At 41.7% G+C, this 18,192-nt stretch overlaps 1 protein-coding gene across 1 annotated transcript in view; it reads left to right on the forward strand.

Annotated features, from left to right (window-relative positions):
* The window catches only part of sh3gl2a (SH3 domain containing GRB2 like 2a, endophilin A1), a 33,684-nt gene extending 19,571 nt beyond the window's left edge, over nucleotides 1–14,113 (forward strand). Inside the window, exons 2-9 of the mRNA XM_027022767.3 lie at nucleotides 2,643–2,711; nucleotides 3,468–3,540; nucleotides 4,093–4,236; nucleotides 4,741–4,874; nucleotides 9,922–10,080; nucleotides 10,506–10,609; nucleotides 11,775–11,902; nucleotides 12,042–14,113. Coding sequence (XP_026878568.1) covers nucleotides 2,643–2,711; nucleotides 3,468–3,540; nucleotides 4,093–4,236; nucleotides 4,741–4,874; nucleotides 9,922–10,080; nucleotides 10,506–10,609; nucleotides 11,775–11,902; nucleotides 12,042–12,238 — 1,008 coding nt within the window. The 3' untranslated portion in view covers nucleotides 12,239–14,113. The remainder of the gene's footprint in view (nucleotides 1–2,642; nucleotides 2,712–3,467; nucleotides 3,541–4,092; nucleotides 4,237–4,740; nucleotides 4,875–9,921; nucleotides 10,081–10,505; nucleotides 10,610–11,774; nucleotides 11,903–12,041) is intronic.
* Nucleotides 14,114–18,192: the final 4,079 nt, after the last annotated feature.

The raw sequence follows: 18,192 nt of genomic DNA on the forward strand, positions 1-18,192 counted from the left end.
CAGTGGAGCGTGGTGCAAGGTGCAGTGTGGTGGAGCACAGTGTAGCGTAGTGCAGTGCAGTGTAATGCAGTGTGGTGAATTATGGAAGTGCTCACAGGTCCTGCTCAGACAGGAGTGGTAGGTGGTACAGTGCTCTTAAGCCTCCTGGTAACAGATCTCAACCTACGGTTGTCTGAGAGCAAGGCTCAGCCTGTACGTGAGACAGGTTTATCTATGTCTGTCTGATTTTTTACTCTCCCTAACTGCAGCTCTTAGATCTATTGGTTGCGTTTGGTCTGGCGTGAGGAGGTCTTGGTGGAGTAGCTGGACGACATGGTCGTCCGGTGATCCCAGAAGACCATCATCCTAAGATAACTTTTTTCCATCCATGTGTTCCTATGGTAACAGCACAATCTATGGTATGTTGTTACTACTTTAAATTGTAAATTAAATTGTATAATTTGGATGTTTCTTGCTGGTGTTTTAATTAAATCTGAGTAATTGTTAATGTGTAACTGGTAATTGGTGATTTAATAAATCCATAATTACAACATAATTTTGTTATGCATGTAATATAATTCTTTTTGGACCATATATAGTTTATTGAGAGACTTGAGAGGTTGTGTGTGAGTGTGTGTGTGTGTGTGTGTGTGTGTGTGTGTGTATGTATGTATGTGTGTGTATGTGTGTCTATGTGTGTGTGTCTGCACTAGAGACAGAATTAAAGTGTGTCAATATCCCCCCACACAAACACACTCAGATAGATGATGATGATGATGATGATGCTTCATTTCCCTTCATTCTGCCTTCTCCTTGTCCACCCTCTATCCCTCTTTCTCTTTTCTTCCTCTCCTCCTCCACCTCTCCTTCTCTTTGCACTCTCACTCTATCTCGCTGTCTCTGTATCTTTTATTCTTTGACTAATCTCTCCTTCTCTCTTCTGTCAGCCTTTTCTTTCTTTCCCCCTCTCTCTCTCTCTCTCTCTCTCTTTCCTATCAGGAGGGTTAGAGTTGACTCAGTGTCCTTCGCCTGTGGAGAATGTCTGCTCGTATGATGGGTGCCGTTCACCATGGCAACCATCACACACACTTTCACTTGTGACTGTTGGAGCTGGACCGATAGAAGGATGACATCACTAGTGCTTTCTTTACGTTCATGGCCTTGGGGTTTAGTTGGACGTGGGGCCAAAATATTCTGATCCAATAGCAAAGATATTTTGAACCCTTGTTCTATTGTAGGCAATGGTCCAATAAAATGCTGACTTAGTGTTGTTTGGCCAGTTGCTGCGGTTTCTCTCCACAGTAAAGTCCTTTGTCTTGGAACTGACTTAGCCTTGTTCAATATCAGATGGTTACAAACTTTCAAACAGCACATCTATATAATAAAAGAATCAAAAACAGCCCTGTTTATCATAAATGTATTCAAACAATACATACTAATACAAATACATCTTATTTCTGAAAATGTATGATGTAAAATGTCAAAAAAGGTAGCAATTTGTTCAATGATATTTACATATTTGTTCTAAATATGTAAAAGGATGTTGAGTTGCACACCATATCCCGTATGACTATGATGATGTCACCATATCCCGTATGACTCTTATGATGTCACCATATCCCGAATGACTATTATGATGTCACCATATCCAATGTTTCTCTTGCTCCAATCTGATTTTTTTATCAGACTGCAGTGACCTTGCAAGTGAACTTGACTTTATCCACAATTACAACCTCAACATTTTACCCAGAGTTCACCTGCCTGTCTGACACATACGCAGGCACAGTCCAATCTTAATTATCTTCATGCTCACGCCCTCTCATACACAAACGCACACACACTGCTGTGAGTGCTTCTAGCATGTTCCTTCATTTTTCCTCCCATTTGTCTTCAGGTTCCTCTCATCTTCAGTTTCTCTTCTTCTTCCTCCTTCTCTCCGTCCCTCCCTCATTCCTGTCATCACTGTTCTGCCCCTGTGAAGGCAAAATAATAGTGTGACAGAGCCAACCATGCTCTTACCGTCACTGCATGAGAGAGAGAGAGAGAGAGAGAGAGAGAGAGAGAGAGAGAGAGAGAGAGAGAGAGAGAGAGAGAGAGAGAGAGAGAGAGAGAGGAGAGAGAGAGAGAGAGGGTGGGTGATTTAGGGAGGTTCCATATGATGTTCCATTTGATACTAAGTACAAGGGTTAATTCTCCACTGTATGTCAGCCTGGTAACGAAGGGTTAATTCTCCACTGTATGTCAGCCTGGTAACGAAGTACCTTTTCTGCTGGATCAGTGCACTTTCCTACCATCATTCTGTCTCCTGTGGTACTGTACACACACGCACACACACACACACGGTAATGAAAGGTCTCCCGAGCAACATACACGCAGGCATACAGCCAACACTGTTCAGTGACCTCAGTGCAGTGTTATCCTTCTGAACAGCCACTGTAATGACTGCACTGACAGGACTGTGATTTTGTGATAATGGCTGTGTGTGTGACTCATGATGCTGTGTGTGTAATGATGTGTGTGTGTGTGTGTGTGTGTGTGTGTAATGATGTGTGTGTGTGTGTGTGTGTGTGTGTGTATGTGTGTGTGTGTGTGTGTGTGTGTGTGCTGTCAGCCCCCGTGCTGGGGCTCTTTAATACAGTGGGTTTTTTTTCGTCCTCTTCCAGAAAGTGAGTGAGAAGGTGGGAGGTGCTGAAGGCACTAAACTGGATGAGGACTTTGTGGAAATGGAGAAGGTGAGTTTATGCTGCCTCACAGAGCCAGAAGGTGGCGCTGTTCCACAGACGCTCTGCTCCCACGGTCTTCAGTACACGTGTTCAGGACTTTAAATCAGATAACAGCCACGTCAGAAATGACAGTGTTATTTATGTACTTCTGTTCTCTTTCCTCAGTTTCTTAAAAGTCCCTCTTGGATGCAACTGGTCAAATTAATAACAATTGCAGTAATTATAATTAATCATAATAATGAGGAGAAAAAAAGTCCATACTGTGGCTTTAGTAACACCTACTGTTTATGTGAGGAACTGTCCTGCTCAGGCCATATTTAAAGGGTGTTACTGGAGTCTACAGAGTCAGGACATGTCTGCGTGTCCCTCAGGAGAGGCCGGGCAGTCTGTGACTGACAGCATGTCGCAGGGAGGCTCTGCAGTTCCTGCAGCTGCCTGTGATGTTCAGTGTTCTCATTCTCTTGCTCATTATGAACTGGGTTCCAAACTCGGATACAATGCAGCCAGCAGACTGAGCTGAGAGCTGTTTTATTTCTACTTCCTACAGCACACCAGATGGGACCATTTGGAAAAAAAATATTTTTAACATCAATAAAAAATATATATATAATAAACCATGCTAGAAATCATAGCTGGTAAAGTTCTGTTATGCAGTGAACCCAGTTACATAAGAGAAAAGTTTTCACGTGTTAAATTGCAGTGAGGTTTTCTTCCTTCCCACGGCTGGTGCAGTGAATGTCTGCTGAGACTGTTTCTCTCCTGTAGAAAGTGGATATCACCAGCAGAGCAGTGATGGACATCATGACCAAGACCACAGAGTACCTGCAGCCGAACCCAGGTGGACAACACAGCACAGCACACAACAAAGCACACCATGACACAGCACAGCACACCTGACACAGCACACCCTGACACAGAGTACCTGCAGCCAAACCCAGTTGGACATCACAGCACACTGTGACACAGCACAGCACACCCTGACACAGAGTACGTGCAGCCAAACCCAGGTGGACAACACAACAGGGCACAGCACAACATAGCACAGCACCACACACCATGAAACAGCACTGCACAGCACACCCTAATACAACACAACACAGCACACCATGACATACAGCAAACCCTGACACAGTACGTGCAGCCAAACCCAGGTGGACAACACAGTAGGACACAGCAAATCACTGCATAGTACAGCACAGCAGGACTGAGCAGGAGACAGCAGGACACATAGCTCCACACCACACCGCATACCCTGACACAGCATGGCAAAACACAATTTAACACCACAACAAAACACAACACAACACAACTTTGTTTGGCTGCACTTAAGCAGTTGAAAGTGAGATATACTAATTGCAAAACGTGTGTGTGTGTGTGTGTGTGTGTGTAGCAACCCGTGCTAAGATGAGTATGATGAGCTCTATGTCTAAGATCCGCGGAGGTGAGCGTGGTCCAGGCTACACACAGACGGAGGCTGTGCTCGGGGAGGCCATGCAGAAGTTTGGCAGGGAACTTGGAGAAGAGTCCAATTTTGGTAACACAGAATTCCAGCATTGACACAGAACTGGGATTATTTTCTGATGGTTTAAATTAGTATGAGATGTCAGAGAACTTTGGATTTGATGCCCACTGCGGTTAGGGCCTTGAGCGAGGTCCCTAAATCCACACTGCTCAAGAAACCTGGCTATGTCAGTTAATCTCACCTTTGTTAGATTACATATTTTCAATGGACAGGTTACCTCGGAAACATTACAGATCCAAACTGGCCAACAAAGTGAACAGCAGCATGTCAGGACATGTCGTACTATCCTCTGCTTACTAACTCCTGACATCTAACCCCTGACATCTGTCTTCATCTCATACTGAAGAACAGACTGAGATGCTCCTTGATTAAGGGTCTCGATGAAGAATGCACAGAATAATGTAGGTGCAGGATCACCATGGATACACTATGGTAGTGCTGCCATGGATGCTGACTGGTAGTGCTGCAGGGTCCTAATGCTAGTCAAGTTTCAGTGTCCTGGTGGGTGTGTTTCAGGTCTGGCTCTGATCGACACTGGCGAGGCGATGCGGGAGCTGGGAGAGGTGAAGGATGCTCTGGACATGGAGGTCAAGCAGAACTTCATCGACCCCCTCCAGAACCTACATGACAAGGACCTGAAAGAGATCCAGGTGGGGGACAACATGTGCTTATTTAAACTTACAGCACATCAAATGTGTTGAGCCTCATTAAATCCCTCTTGCCAGTATATTTATGTCAAACCAATGTGCCCTTACAATTTTCAAAGTCACAATTTATTGTCATCAGATGTTTAAAAACAAATTAAAACCCAAATGCTATTCGCATATGCATTTTACCCCTTCAGGCTAGTCAATGCTGGATTAAGCCCTTTTAAAATGGGGCGTCCTTAACAAAGAAGATTTTATATACACTTTAAAACCATGACAGCGTAATGAATGTGCTTGTATGAAGCAATAAAATTGTATGTCTACACTTGTTCTGATACAACAACAAAACAAATAAACAAACAGACACACACACAATCTGAACAGAGTTATATAGCCTCACAAATGGCAGGTTTATATTTTATATGTCATTAGTTTGAGCTTGTTTCTCTTGCTGTAGTTTGTATTTGGAGTCTCAAATGTCCTTGGAGGTTCCATCATTTAATACATTTTCCACCTAATAGTGAATAAACGTGACATTTAGCACATTTTTAGACTAACAAGCAACAAAGTGCCAGAAAAGAGAGATTCAAACTCTTTCTCTTTCAAATTCAGATTCATTACCTCCCCCATTCCTCTCTGTGCTGGTTTCACTTGTTCAGGAATGTGCACTGTTATGATGCTCAGTTCATTTTCTTGCGGTGGCCTTTGGCCAGAAATATCCGTTTTTGTCTCCTCTGACCACAAAGCCCCATCCCACTCTGATGCTACCTGGCAAACTCCAGCTGTGTTTCTTCAAGGCTTCTTTTGAGCCCCTCTCCCAGTGGCCAGCCGAGCCCTTGATCTTCTGGACTGGAGGACCATCACTCCAGGGTCAGCCACTGGAGTGTAGCTCCTTCAGGGACTGGTGGCACATCTGTGTTGAGGGTCGGTCTTATCTGTCAGTGTCTGGGTGCGGTGGTGAAGCTTCCGTTTCCTCACAGTTGATCTGGCAGTGTTCACAGTAATGTCCAAACACAGATAGAATTTTGCAGCATTGTCCTATCTTGTGCATGTATATAATTTTAAGTTCTTTATAATATGATCCTAAGTTTATCACTTTCCTTGAGATTTACAGTCTGAATAATGACATGTGAATTAAGGAGTTCTTTTATCCAGAAAAGGTCAACATTTTTGATTCACAAATAGAGGCAAGTTGGAAGTTAAATGTCGTCATTAGGGCATTATATCTCTAATTAGGGCAATATATCTCTCATTAGGGCAGTATATCTCACATTAGGGCAGTATATCTCTGATTAGGGTATTGGTATTATCTCGTTAGGGCAGTATCTCTCTCATTATGGTATTATCTCATTGGGGTTTTATGTCTCAATAGGGCACTATCACTTATTAGGGCAGTATCTCATAAGGGCAGTATATCTCTCATTAGGGTATTATCTCATTAGTGCAGTATATTTCTCATTAGTACAGTATATATCTCATTAGGGTATTATCTCATTGGGGTTTTATGTCTTAATAGGGTATTATCACTCATTAGGGCAGTATATATCTCATTAGGGTATTATCTCATTAAGGCATTATCTCTCATTAGGGTATTATCTCATTAGGGCAGTATATATCTCATTAGGGCAGTATATCTCTCATTAGGGTATTATCTCATTAGGGCAGTATATCTCTAGGGTATTATCTCTCATTAGAGTATTATCTCATTAGGGCAGTATATCTCTCATTAGGGTATTATCTCATTAGGGCAGTATATCTCTCTTTAGGGTATTATCTCTCATTAGAGTATTATCTCATTAGGGCAGTATATCTCTCATTAGGGTATTATCTCATTAGGGCAGTATATCTCTCTTTAGGGTATTATCTCTCATTAGAGTATTATCTCATTAGGGCAGTATATATCTCATTAGGGTATTATCTCATTAGGGCAGTATATCTCTCATTAGGGTATTATCTCATTAGGGCAGTATATCTCTCATTAGGGTATTATCTCTCATTAGGGTATTATTTCATTAGGGCAGTATATCTCTCATTAGGGTATTATCTCATTAGGGCAGTATATCTCTCATTAGGGTATTATCTCTCATTAGGGTATTATCTCATTAGGGCAGTATATCTCTCATTAGGGTATTATCTCATTAGGGCAGTATATCTCTCATTAGGTTATTATCTCATTAGGGTATTATCTCATTAGGGCAGTATATCTCTCATTAGGGTATTATCTCTCATTAGGGTATTATCTCATTAGGGCAGTATATCTCTCATTAGGGTATTATCTCATTAGGGCAGTATATCTCTCATTAGGTTATTATCTCATTAGGGTATTATCTCATTAGGGCAGTATATCTCTCATTAGGGTATTATCTCTCATTAGGGTATTATCTCATTAGGGCATTATATCTCTCATTAGGGTATTATCTCATTAGGGCAGTATATCTCATTAGGTTATTATCTCATTAGGGTATTATCTCATTAGGGCAGTATATCTCTCATTAGGGTATTATCTCATTAGGGTATTATCTCATTAGGGCAGTATATCTCTCATTAGGTTATTATCTCATTAGGGTATTATCTCATTAGGGCAGTATATCTCTCATTAGGGTATTATCTCTCATTAGGGTATTATCTCATTAGGGCAGTATATCTCTCATTAGGTTATTATCTCATTAGGGTATTATCTCATTAGGGCAGTATATGTCTCATTAGGGTATTATCTCATTAGGGTATTCTCATTAGGGCAGTATATCTCTCATTAGGGTATTATCTCATTAGGGCAGTATATCTCTCATTAGGGTATTATCTCATTAGGGCAGTATATCTCTCATTAGGTTATTATCTCATTAGGGTATTATCTCATTAGGGCAGTATATCTCTCATTAGGGTATTATCTCTCATTAGGGTATTATCTCATTAGGGCAGTATATCTCTCATTAGGGTATTATCTCATTAGGGCAGTATATCTCTCATTAGGGTATTATCTCATTAGGGTATTATCTCATTAGGGCAGTATATCTCTCATTAATGTATTGTCTCTCATTAGGACGGTATCTCTCATTTGTGTAAACACGGGCTGAAGCATACACAAACCAATGTTTCATTTGCTATTTGTTATCAGATTTACATAAAACCTTTATTGCTTTATATCAATTAATTTTTGCAGGTCAAAAAATAATATGTGGTGCAGCAAAAAAAAAACTAATTTGAAATTCAGATGAATCTGAGGATTTTTAAGGGAGTTAAATTCTTTTGCAAAACATTTTGTAAATGATTATTTATGTCTTATTTATATATATTTTATCAGTTATATAACAGAATATAACAGGCAAAGATCCCTTCTGTTGAATGGTTGTCTAGTAACCTTTGATGTACTGGTAAGAGGTCATGTGACTATGGAGTTGTGGTTTGTAATGGGGACAAGCTTTGTGTCTGAGATGGATGAAGCTTTTGTTGATAAATGTTTTGTTGATATGTTTTTATCCACACACAACTTCTAATGTGTCTGAAATTGTCACTGTCACATAAAGTGACGTTTATACCATTAGTGTGTGGAGACACAGCATCTGTCGGTGTGTCAGAGGATGAGCGACTGCTGGATTTAATTAAAAGAATCTTGTTGGCATCTTGTACCTGAAAATATGTGAAATGACAGGAGAAAATGGCAAGTTTGGACTACAGTCAGACCACAGACTCCAGACTAAATCTGACTAAATCAAGACTAAATCTGATTAAAAAGTAGATTTCCATTATGGCTGTTCTCAAAATGGCTGTTTAGAAGGACCATTTTCATTCCACTGCTGTGTTGCTATAATTTTAACACAAATTCCAGCATTCTAGTTATGTCTCCCTCTCTCACACTTTAGCTGCCAAGCTGGGAGATCTGAAGCACACGTGTGTTTATGCTACTCTCCCAGTGTCTTAGAGCAGCCCAACATAACAGACCAACATGACCAGCCAGACATCACAGACCAACATGACCAGCCAGACGTCACAAACCAACATGACCAGCCAGACGTCACAGACCAACATGACCAGATCAACATGAACAGCCCAACTACACAGACCAACATGACCCGCCAAACGTCACAGACCAACATGACCCGCCAAACGTCACAGACCAACATGACCCACCAGATGACAGACCAACATGACCAGCCAGACGTCACAGACCAACATGACCCGCCAGACGTCACAGACCAACATGACCAGCCTGATGTCACAGACCAACATGACCAGCCCAACAACAGACCAAAATGACCAGCCTGACGTCACAGACCAACATGACCCGCCCAACGTCACAGACCTGCCCAGCGTCACAGACCAACATGACCCGCCCAGCTTCACAGACCAACATGACCAGCCCAACTACACAGACCAACATGACCAGACCAACATGACCAGCCAGACGTCACAGACCAACATGACCAGCCTGACGTCACAGACCAACATGACCTGCCCAATGACAGACCAACGAGACCAGCCCAATAACAGACCAACATGACCTGCCTGATGACACAGACTTGCCAAAATTCACGCAGCTGAAAAATGTGTGACAGCTGAATGATATAATCCAGGTGACCCTACATCACAGTTCAGACAGGTATAAATCAATAAATAGTATAGTATTACTATCAGGCAGTAAAAATGGCACTGCTTTGCACAAAAAAAGGTATATGAATATTTAAAGTGCTTATTTATTATTGTTTATTTAATTTTGTTGCTCAACCAAAAATGTTTTTAATGTGATAGACACATCCGACTACTACTCATTAACATGTCTAACGTATGTTTAACATGTCTAACATATCTAATGTATGTTTAATGTGTCTAATGTATGTTTAACGGGTTCTGATCGACACTGTCGACACTGCTGTGTTATGGCCTCACACAGCTGTTATAGCCTTTCACAGCTGCACTAGTTGAGAGCCACTGTAAAGGAGGCCAGCCATCCTACTGTCTAGCGTTCACCGGCTGGGAAAGAGGAGAGGCTTTGGTCTGCCTCTACCTGCCCACAGGCTTGGCCATGTCCCCAACTGCTATTTCAATGCCACAGCACCACCTGAAGAAGATGGAGGGCCGTCGGCTGGACTTTGACTACAAGAAGAAGCGCCAGGGCAAAGTGACGGAGGAGGAAATCAAACAGGCGCTGGAGAAGTTTGATGACTCGAAGGAGATCGCTGAGCAGAGCATGTTCAACCTGCTGGAGAATGATGTAAGGAGCGTGTATGTGTTTGTGTGCGTGTGTTTGTGTGTGCATGTTTGTATGTGTGTTTCCAATCACATATATTCCATATATTCACTGTTCATCCTTACTGAATCATTTACTGCACACTTGTAGTTCATCACTTTCCATGATCTGTTGATCCCCATGAGCTGAGTAAATTAGTTGAGTTAATTAGTTGAATTAAATAGATTAATTATATGAGTTGATCACTTAATTAGATGAGTTGTTTTTAGCCTTGCTAATGTGTGCATTTTTATTAGTATTGCATTGTGTATTTATTTATATTTTTTGCTTGTATTAGTGTCTTTATTGTATTGTATTTGGTTTTGATTCCCATGTGTTATATTTTCAATGCCTCTTGTAGTGTGTGTTTTTCCGACCGCCACCGCTTTGTGTTTGTGTGTATGGAGCAGATAGAGCAGGTGAGCCAGCTGTCTGCGCTGGTTCAGGCACAGCTGGACTACCACAGACAGGCCACTGAGATCCTGCAGCAGCTCTCAGGGAAGATGGATGACAGGTGAGTCTCCTCCAAGAAAGCCACCAGCTTCCGTGTTATATTGGCCTAGAGGTCACAGCCAGAAAGAACGCCAGTTTCGTTAATCAAACGTTACTATTTAGGCCTATTGTAAATATAAATCCTAAATATAAATCCTCATGCTTTAAGGATTTATATTTAGCTGACACTTTTATACAAAGCGACTTATAATTATCACTCAGTGCAATTTGAGCAATTGAGGGTTAAGGGTCTTGCTCAGGGGCCCAACAGTGGTGGGGCTTGAACCAACAACCTTCTGATTACAAGTCAAGTACCTTAACCACTGATTGACTTCAGAGTAGGAAAAAAATACACCTTCAAGATTTATGAGAATTTTTGTTTAGTTGACCTTTGACTTATTTTTAATGCATGAGTATTGAGCATTGCTCAGTTATGGACCTATCTCTCAGAATGGTTAAAAAAACCCTCTTCCTACTCACTTGAACAAAACTGCAACTTACTACCGCTAGTTCATTCTCCACCGCTAGTTTATTCTCCATGGCTATCTAACAGCAGGGCAGGTTAATTTACCATGGCGATTGAGCTGGCTAGATATTGAGCCACCATCAAGATACCCTTAACCCTGATTTAAAAGTAAAGTTAGCTCACAGACCCGAGTTAGAACTCAGAGGTGATATTTAACAATATAGGGTGACTCAATAAGATTAATAATTTGATCCTAAAGCAGGAGCTGTTCCTTGTTGTTATTGTCTTAAGTTGCCTGGTGAAGTGAGAACTCTTACCTGGTGAAATACCCCCTATAGGGTCTGACACGTTTAAGCATTTGTCGATTCATGGCTTTACATCCTGGATTTATGGATTTACAAAGTTACTGAGCAAGTTGGAATTCCTGCGGCACTCACAGTGGTTACAAAGATGCCCGTTTCCCAAATACCAGCTAGCAATCAAAAGAAGAATCGTGGATTTACTGTACATACTTAGATTAAGCCTAGTGCTAAACGTAAAAAATTATACTTTATAATTACGAGTTAATCCAAGACATTACGTAATACTGACCATTCTGGTTCTTCCCTTGCACTCTGGGCTCCCTGTGGGTGTTTTGCTGTCTTGAGCGTGTGCTGGTGTCCTGCCCTGTGCTCGGTGGGTGTTTTGCTGTCTCGAGTGTGTCTTGCCCTGTGAACTGCAGGATACGAGACACTTCCGGTAAGCCCAGGAAGGAGTACGTGCCAAAGCCCCGCATCGCCGTGGACTTCAGCCCTGCCAGCGAGGCCCAGAATGGGGGGCTCAGTCACAGCGCACCGGCTCGCTCCCCTGGTGGGTACTGCTACACACTGCGTTTCTGTCAGGCTTTAGCCCAGTGTAAGGACTTAGTCTACTACTCTCTCTCTCTCTCTCTCTCTCTCTCTCTCTCTCTCTCGCTCTCTCTCTCTCTCTCTCTCTCTCTCTCTCTCAGCTCCTATGGACCAGCCCTGCTGTCGGGCTCTGTATGATTTCGACCCTGAGAACGAGGGTGAGCTAGGCTTTAAGGAAGGAGACATCATCACCCTGACCAATAAGATCGATGAGAACTGGTATGAAGGTATGCTCCATGGCCAGTCTGGCTTCTTCCCCGTCAACTATGTCGACATCCTTGTGGCCCTACCGCACTAAACACCACATGTGCCCCTACCCCCGCATCTCATGTGAGCCTCCCATCTCCACCACTCCAAAATCACCACGACGACCGGGACACCAGAAACGAAGAGCAGCTCGGCGCGTGTTCCAACGAAGAACGGCACTGACGACATTTTTGCTTGCCACTGGTACATCACTGCTACTGAGTTGGAGAACTGTCACTTGGTTTTTTGGAATGTTTTTGGTTCCTCGAGGAGCGTGTTTTTGGGGGTGTGAACGTGAGTGAGAAGCAAGTGAACAGTAACCCGTCTGCTCTGTCCCCTCCTTCTGCTTGTTTCTGTGAAAACAAAATGCCAATGGCTTTAGTCTTCGGTACCATTTTGAAAACAATGCTCCCTAAACCGGGCGTGTTTTTGCCTTTCTCCTGACCCTCCTCGACCTGGTTATAAAGGAAAAAATGAATATTAAATTTTCTTCTGCATGTGTGAGACAAGCTCCAGAGTGTCAACCCCATCCACTCTTCCAAGCTGCAGGAACTATGCTCAGAGCCTGTGGGTTCCAGTGTGTAATTGTTTTAAGATGGCTCATCCACTCTCAGTATTAAAGACACCATTCTGTTGTGTCCACAGGCCTGGTTTATGATTCTATGGAGCCATGAATCTGTGACCAATATTAATAACTACAAAAAAACGAAAGTGATGTGAAGTATAAATGTTGGCATGTCGTGATTTAAATCTGAGCTATTTCCTGCTAAATGAAACAAACATTTCTCTTTATGACTGTGTGAAAGCAAATCGTGATGTTTTTCCTGCATTGTAATGTAATAATCTCATAATCCAATGTTGACAGATGTACCGTATGTTAGCTCCTTGCTGTTCCAGATTTGTCAGCTTTTAAAGTCGTATGTTTCCTGAACAGGTTAAAGACTCGGGGTACGGTTCCAAACTGGTACCGTGATCTGCTAGCACTACTAGAAAATACGTACAAGACAAAAAGGGATAAAGGTCACAGAGTTCACGAAGCTTTAGCTTGTGTTGCTGCTGCTGCTGTCTCTGATGGGCACCCTGCCTTTCCCTCTGTCTGTTGTAGCTGTGGTTGTAGCTGTGGTTGTAGCTGTGGTTGTAGCTGTGGTTGGATCGTGTTCCCTCTGGGCTCTCCCTTTATTCCTTCCCATTCCAGATCAGATCTTTTCCAGAATCTGGAGAAGCTGCTTTGTCTGTTGCTTTGCGGTGGATGAAAGGTTCAGTCGTTCAGCATCTGGGCTCCACCACAGCAGTGAGGGACCTGAAGACTCCGCAGGGATGCTTCATCACTACAGTTTCTTGTATGTGGAAGTGGCTTTGAATGCAGTTGTCAATATGGCTCATCTTGTAAACTAACCAGGCCAACCGGGGGACAGATTGATGGTGGTGCAGTTCCCAGCTCAGGTGGAGAAAGTAAGTAAGAGTAGGAGCAGTAGCTTCAGACCGAGGGTTGGACACGTCCAAAACTCCAGCATTCAGACCGAGGGTTGGAAACGTCCAACTCTTGTGTTCTGTTTGGTGATGAGCACAAATCTGGAGCAGAAGGCATTTTACTTTTTAAAGATGACGACTCATCCATTCCTTTATTTCCTGCTGCGTGGTTACCCTCAGTGAGGTGTGTATAGCTTTCTTTTGTGTTTTGTGTTGTTATCTTGTATTTGGTTATACTTCTGCAATGCTGTGTTGTTTCTGCAGAGGTAATAAAGTATATGCAGATAGATATATAACAGATGTGACTATATTACTTGCTAAAGGGAGGATTTAGTAGCAAACATAATGTTATTTTGATTTCTTGAGTGATTGCCTCCTTAAGTGAGTAACACACTTGATGTACTGGAAAGAAAAAGCTCAATGTAACTGAAATAAACAGCAAGATCTACTAAATAAATCACCATCTGTAGTGTAGTTATTGCATCAGCCAGTAGGTGGCACAACAAAAGCACAAGAAATGCCCCGACTATGACAGCTTTACTGTACAGTGCTGTTTCTTCCACTCACAGTATTTGGTGTATATTAACCACAGTATATGGTGTATTAACCACAGTATATGGGTGTATATTAACAGCTTGTGGGTGTATATTAGCAACAGTATATTGGTATATGGTTATAATTCAGGTCACCACAGTGCTGCTTCTTCCACTCAGTGTATTAACCACAGTATATGGTGTATATTAACCACAATATATGGGTGTATTAACCACAATATATGGGTGTATTAACCACAGTTTGTATGTATATTAACCACAGTATATGGGTGTATTAACCACAGTTTGTGGGTATATTAACCACAGAATATGGGTGTATTAACTACAGTTTGTGGGTGTATTAGCCACATTTTTGGGTATATTAACCATAGTATATGGGTGTATTAGCCACAGTTTTTGGGTATATTAACCACAGTATATGGTGTATTAACCACAGTTTGTGGGTGTATTAACCACAATATATGGTGTATTAACCACAGTATATGGGCCGAAGGGTCAGCGGTTCTTCTTCTGCTGAGGTGCTGTCTGTCAGGGATCATCCACCTGTAGGATGAGGTACACCAGCCTGACCACATTAACCACAAACTGCCAACATAAGAAGGTGGAGTCAAAGGTCAAATCATTATCACACAGGTCACAGATCCCACCCAACTGCTCTAAAAATAGATTCCACTGAGAAAATACATGAAAGAACTTATTAAAAACATGTTAGTTCACCCTGAGCCAAGTTTACTTTAACGGTCGAGCTTAAAGAAACAGAAAAGTCATTTTTTGGTGCTTTAATGACCTCTGCTGTAGTAGTGTTAAGGACATACTTTGATATTAGAGCTGTATTGCTAATAGTATTTATTATTATCAGTTGTTATTATTAATAGATGTGTAAGTTACATGGACTATAGTATTAAAGTGCCATTACAGTTACTGTAGCAATCAATAATAATACTATAGACTGTGGTGCATGTATTCTTAATGCTAATATATATTCAGTGCATTGGTAGCACTAATCAGCTCTTGTGTTCATAGAAATCTGGATTCACTGGCCATCCTTTTTGCTTGGAGAGTGACGTTTGAAACAGCAGTGCTGTGTGGTGGCCTTGTTTCCTAACATTTCAACAGCTTCTGTACACGTGAACCATAATGGAATAAACAACAATAACAAACACCAAACAGTCGCACGTAAACTCTCCTCTTTGAAGAGAGGACTGACAGCTAGTCTAGTCGCATCCGCGCAGGTATTCACTGACACTACAGACAGTGTACAGCCTGAGCTCAATACTACAGTCAATGTCAGTATATCGCTACAGTCTGATACTACAGTCTAATGCTACAGTGAGAGTCTGTGTATATCAAACACTATAATCACTATAGACAGTAATGTAAAACCAAAATTGGTGTGTGTTGATTGCTTATAACTATAATATCCCTTCTTCTACAGAGAGTGTATTACTGTAGTCTAACACTGCACTCCACATAGAACTAATATGACATTTTATCATATACAGTACTGTGCAAAAGTCTTAGTCCATTAGATTTGTTGTTTTAGTAATGATATAATGACTGTAAACAATTTTCTTGGCCTCTTTATTAGAATGCAACCAGAAAATACAGCAAATTTGCATGCAGTATTTAAAAACCAAGAAAAAATCAGAATAAACAGTTTCTATAGGCTACAGTGACAAATATTTCGAGTGACCTCCCCTTACACTTCAGCAGGTAAGGAGTCTAACTCTAAACTCTTGAACATACTGACCAAAGTCATGTTTAATATACCAGATGTTTCTCTGATTTTAAATTAGATCTGGCTGGTGTCTTGATCAGATCCTCATCCTCAGTTAGGAACCTTGGTGTACTTTTTGACTCCTCGCTCTCTTTTGAACCCCATGTCAAGTCCCTGGTCATCGCTAGGCTTACACCCACGCTCCCCACACACGACGCTGAGACCTCTTTCTTCACTGACATCCCTAACAAAACCATCCGCTCACTTCAATATGTCCAAAATTCAGCTGCCGGAATTCTCCTACATGTTAGAAAGTCAGTCCCCATCAGCCCTAGTCTATATCAGCTACACTGGCTCCCCGCCCCTGAACACATTCAGTTAAATCTCCTCCTGTTTACAGACAAACCCCTGCACGGTCTTGCACCTCCCTATCGAGCAGGACTCAGCCTACTGATGCTGACCTCCTACACCCGTACACGTCGGTCCTCTGATTCAGGTCTTCTCTCCATCCCTGAGTTTAGACTAGTGTCTGTAGGAGGCAGATCCTTTAGTGTCATGGCCCTAAATCTCTGGATCACTTTACCTCAATCTCTTTGTCTCTGCTCTTCACTTTCCTCTTTCAAATCACAACTTCAAACACAATTCCTTTCTCAACACTTCTCAGACATTAACGCGTTCAATACATTAATTAACAACTACAAATAGGAAGAGAAACTTGTTTTCCTATTTGTAGTTGTTAATTAATGTGTTTCGAACGCGTTAATGTCTTTTTCTCTATCTTTATAGTTATAGTAAAACGACCTTGAGTCTGTGAAAGGCACTATATAAATGAAATATTATTATTATAGACGATGACTTCAGAAAACATCAGGGCAGTCTCCCCAAAAGACTTCCAGATGTGCTTAGTGCCAAGAGAGGTCACACTAAATACTTTTACCTGTAGAAGCCATTTCGTTCTGAAAATTGCAGGGGGGGGTATTTTGTGTACATATTTCCTGTATTTTCAGTTTGTATCTTAATAAAGAGATTCTACACAGTCATTAAACCATTGCTAAAACAACATATCTAATGGCCTAAGAGTTTCGCACATAACTGCATATAAGACTCCACACTGGGAGCACGTGGTTACACTAGTATTAATCATAATAGATACAATAATTAGTCACCAGTTTTACTGTCAATATCAACAACTTTATCACCAAATATTAAATCTGCTGGACTGACTGTTGATGTTGCAATCAAACACTACAAACAGTGAATCCCAATAAAACTACAGACAGTAATGCATGACTTACATTCCATTCACTTCATCATTAATACTAATAGTGACGCACTGTACTGATGTATAATACTGCTATATATTTTAATATTACACTTCTTCTATCACTAAATCCTGCAGTTTAATTCTACAATCTGTTTATCGCTAATGCTACAGTTAGCGTATCACTATTAGCACAGTCAACATGACAGTATTCTACACTTCATGTGCGAATCAGTCAGCACGCATAGAAATCAGCTTTTGTCATGAGTAACACAGAACACTGTGTACTCAGATGCACTCAGCACAACACTGACGAACACACACACACTGTTTGGAATGAAAATATGTTATTGAAAGGCTTCACTCAACGATCATTGAGTAATCTCCCGAAAGTGACCTGTCTGATCTCTACGCTCCTGGATATTACACGCGTGCTGATGGTCTGATCAATACACTCTTAAAAAGTAAAAACACACACGTTGTTGAATGACGCCTAGTCAAGTACATTTGCTGTCTTTTTGAGTGGCATAAGACCACCCCTATACCAGAATTGCCTAAATCTGCAGGGAAATTAAAAATCTATACAGTCATGGGAGATTCCAGCAGAAGATTCTTGGAGATTGACATGGGTGGAGAGTGGAACCAGAGAGCTTTCAGCTGTCAATCAGCCGCTGATCCCGCCCAGGTGCAGGCATGCTTCACATGTCACACTGTCCACCAACTGTAGTCACTGTCAATGAGGCATATCGTATAGACCGCACCCATAGACCCAGTAACCCCACCCAGGTTCAGTGCCAGACAGCCTCACACACACACACACACACACGTGTACACACACACATATGGGAGTGCATACACACCCACATACGCACACACTTATGTGGGCACGTGTGCACACGAACACCCACATAGTTCACCGCTCACTGTAAATATCTACTCCTTATTTCCACTTAGCAAACTCTCTGGACTACCAGTCCCACTGTGATGCAAAACGCCCACACCGT

Source organism: Electrophorus electricus, chromosome 12, assembly GCF_041902795.1.
Source record: "Electrophorus electricus isolate QZ-2024a chromosome 12, ASM4190279v1, whole genome shotgun sequence".
Taxonomy (NCBI): domain Eukaryota; kingdom Metazoa; phylum Chordata; class Actinopteri; order Gymnotiformes; family Gymnotidae; genus Electrophorus; species Electrophorus electricus.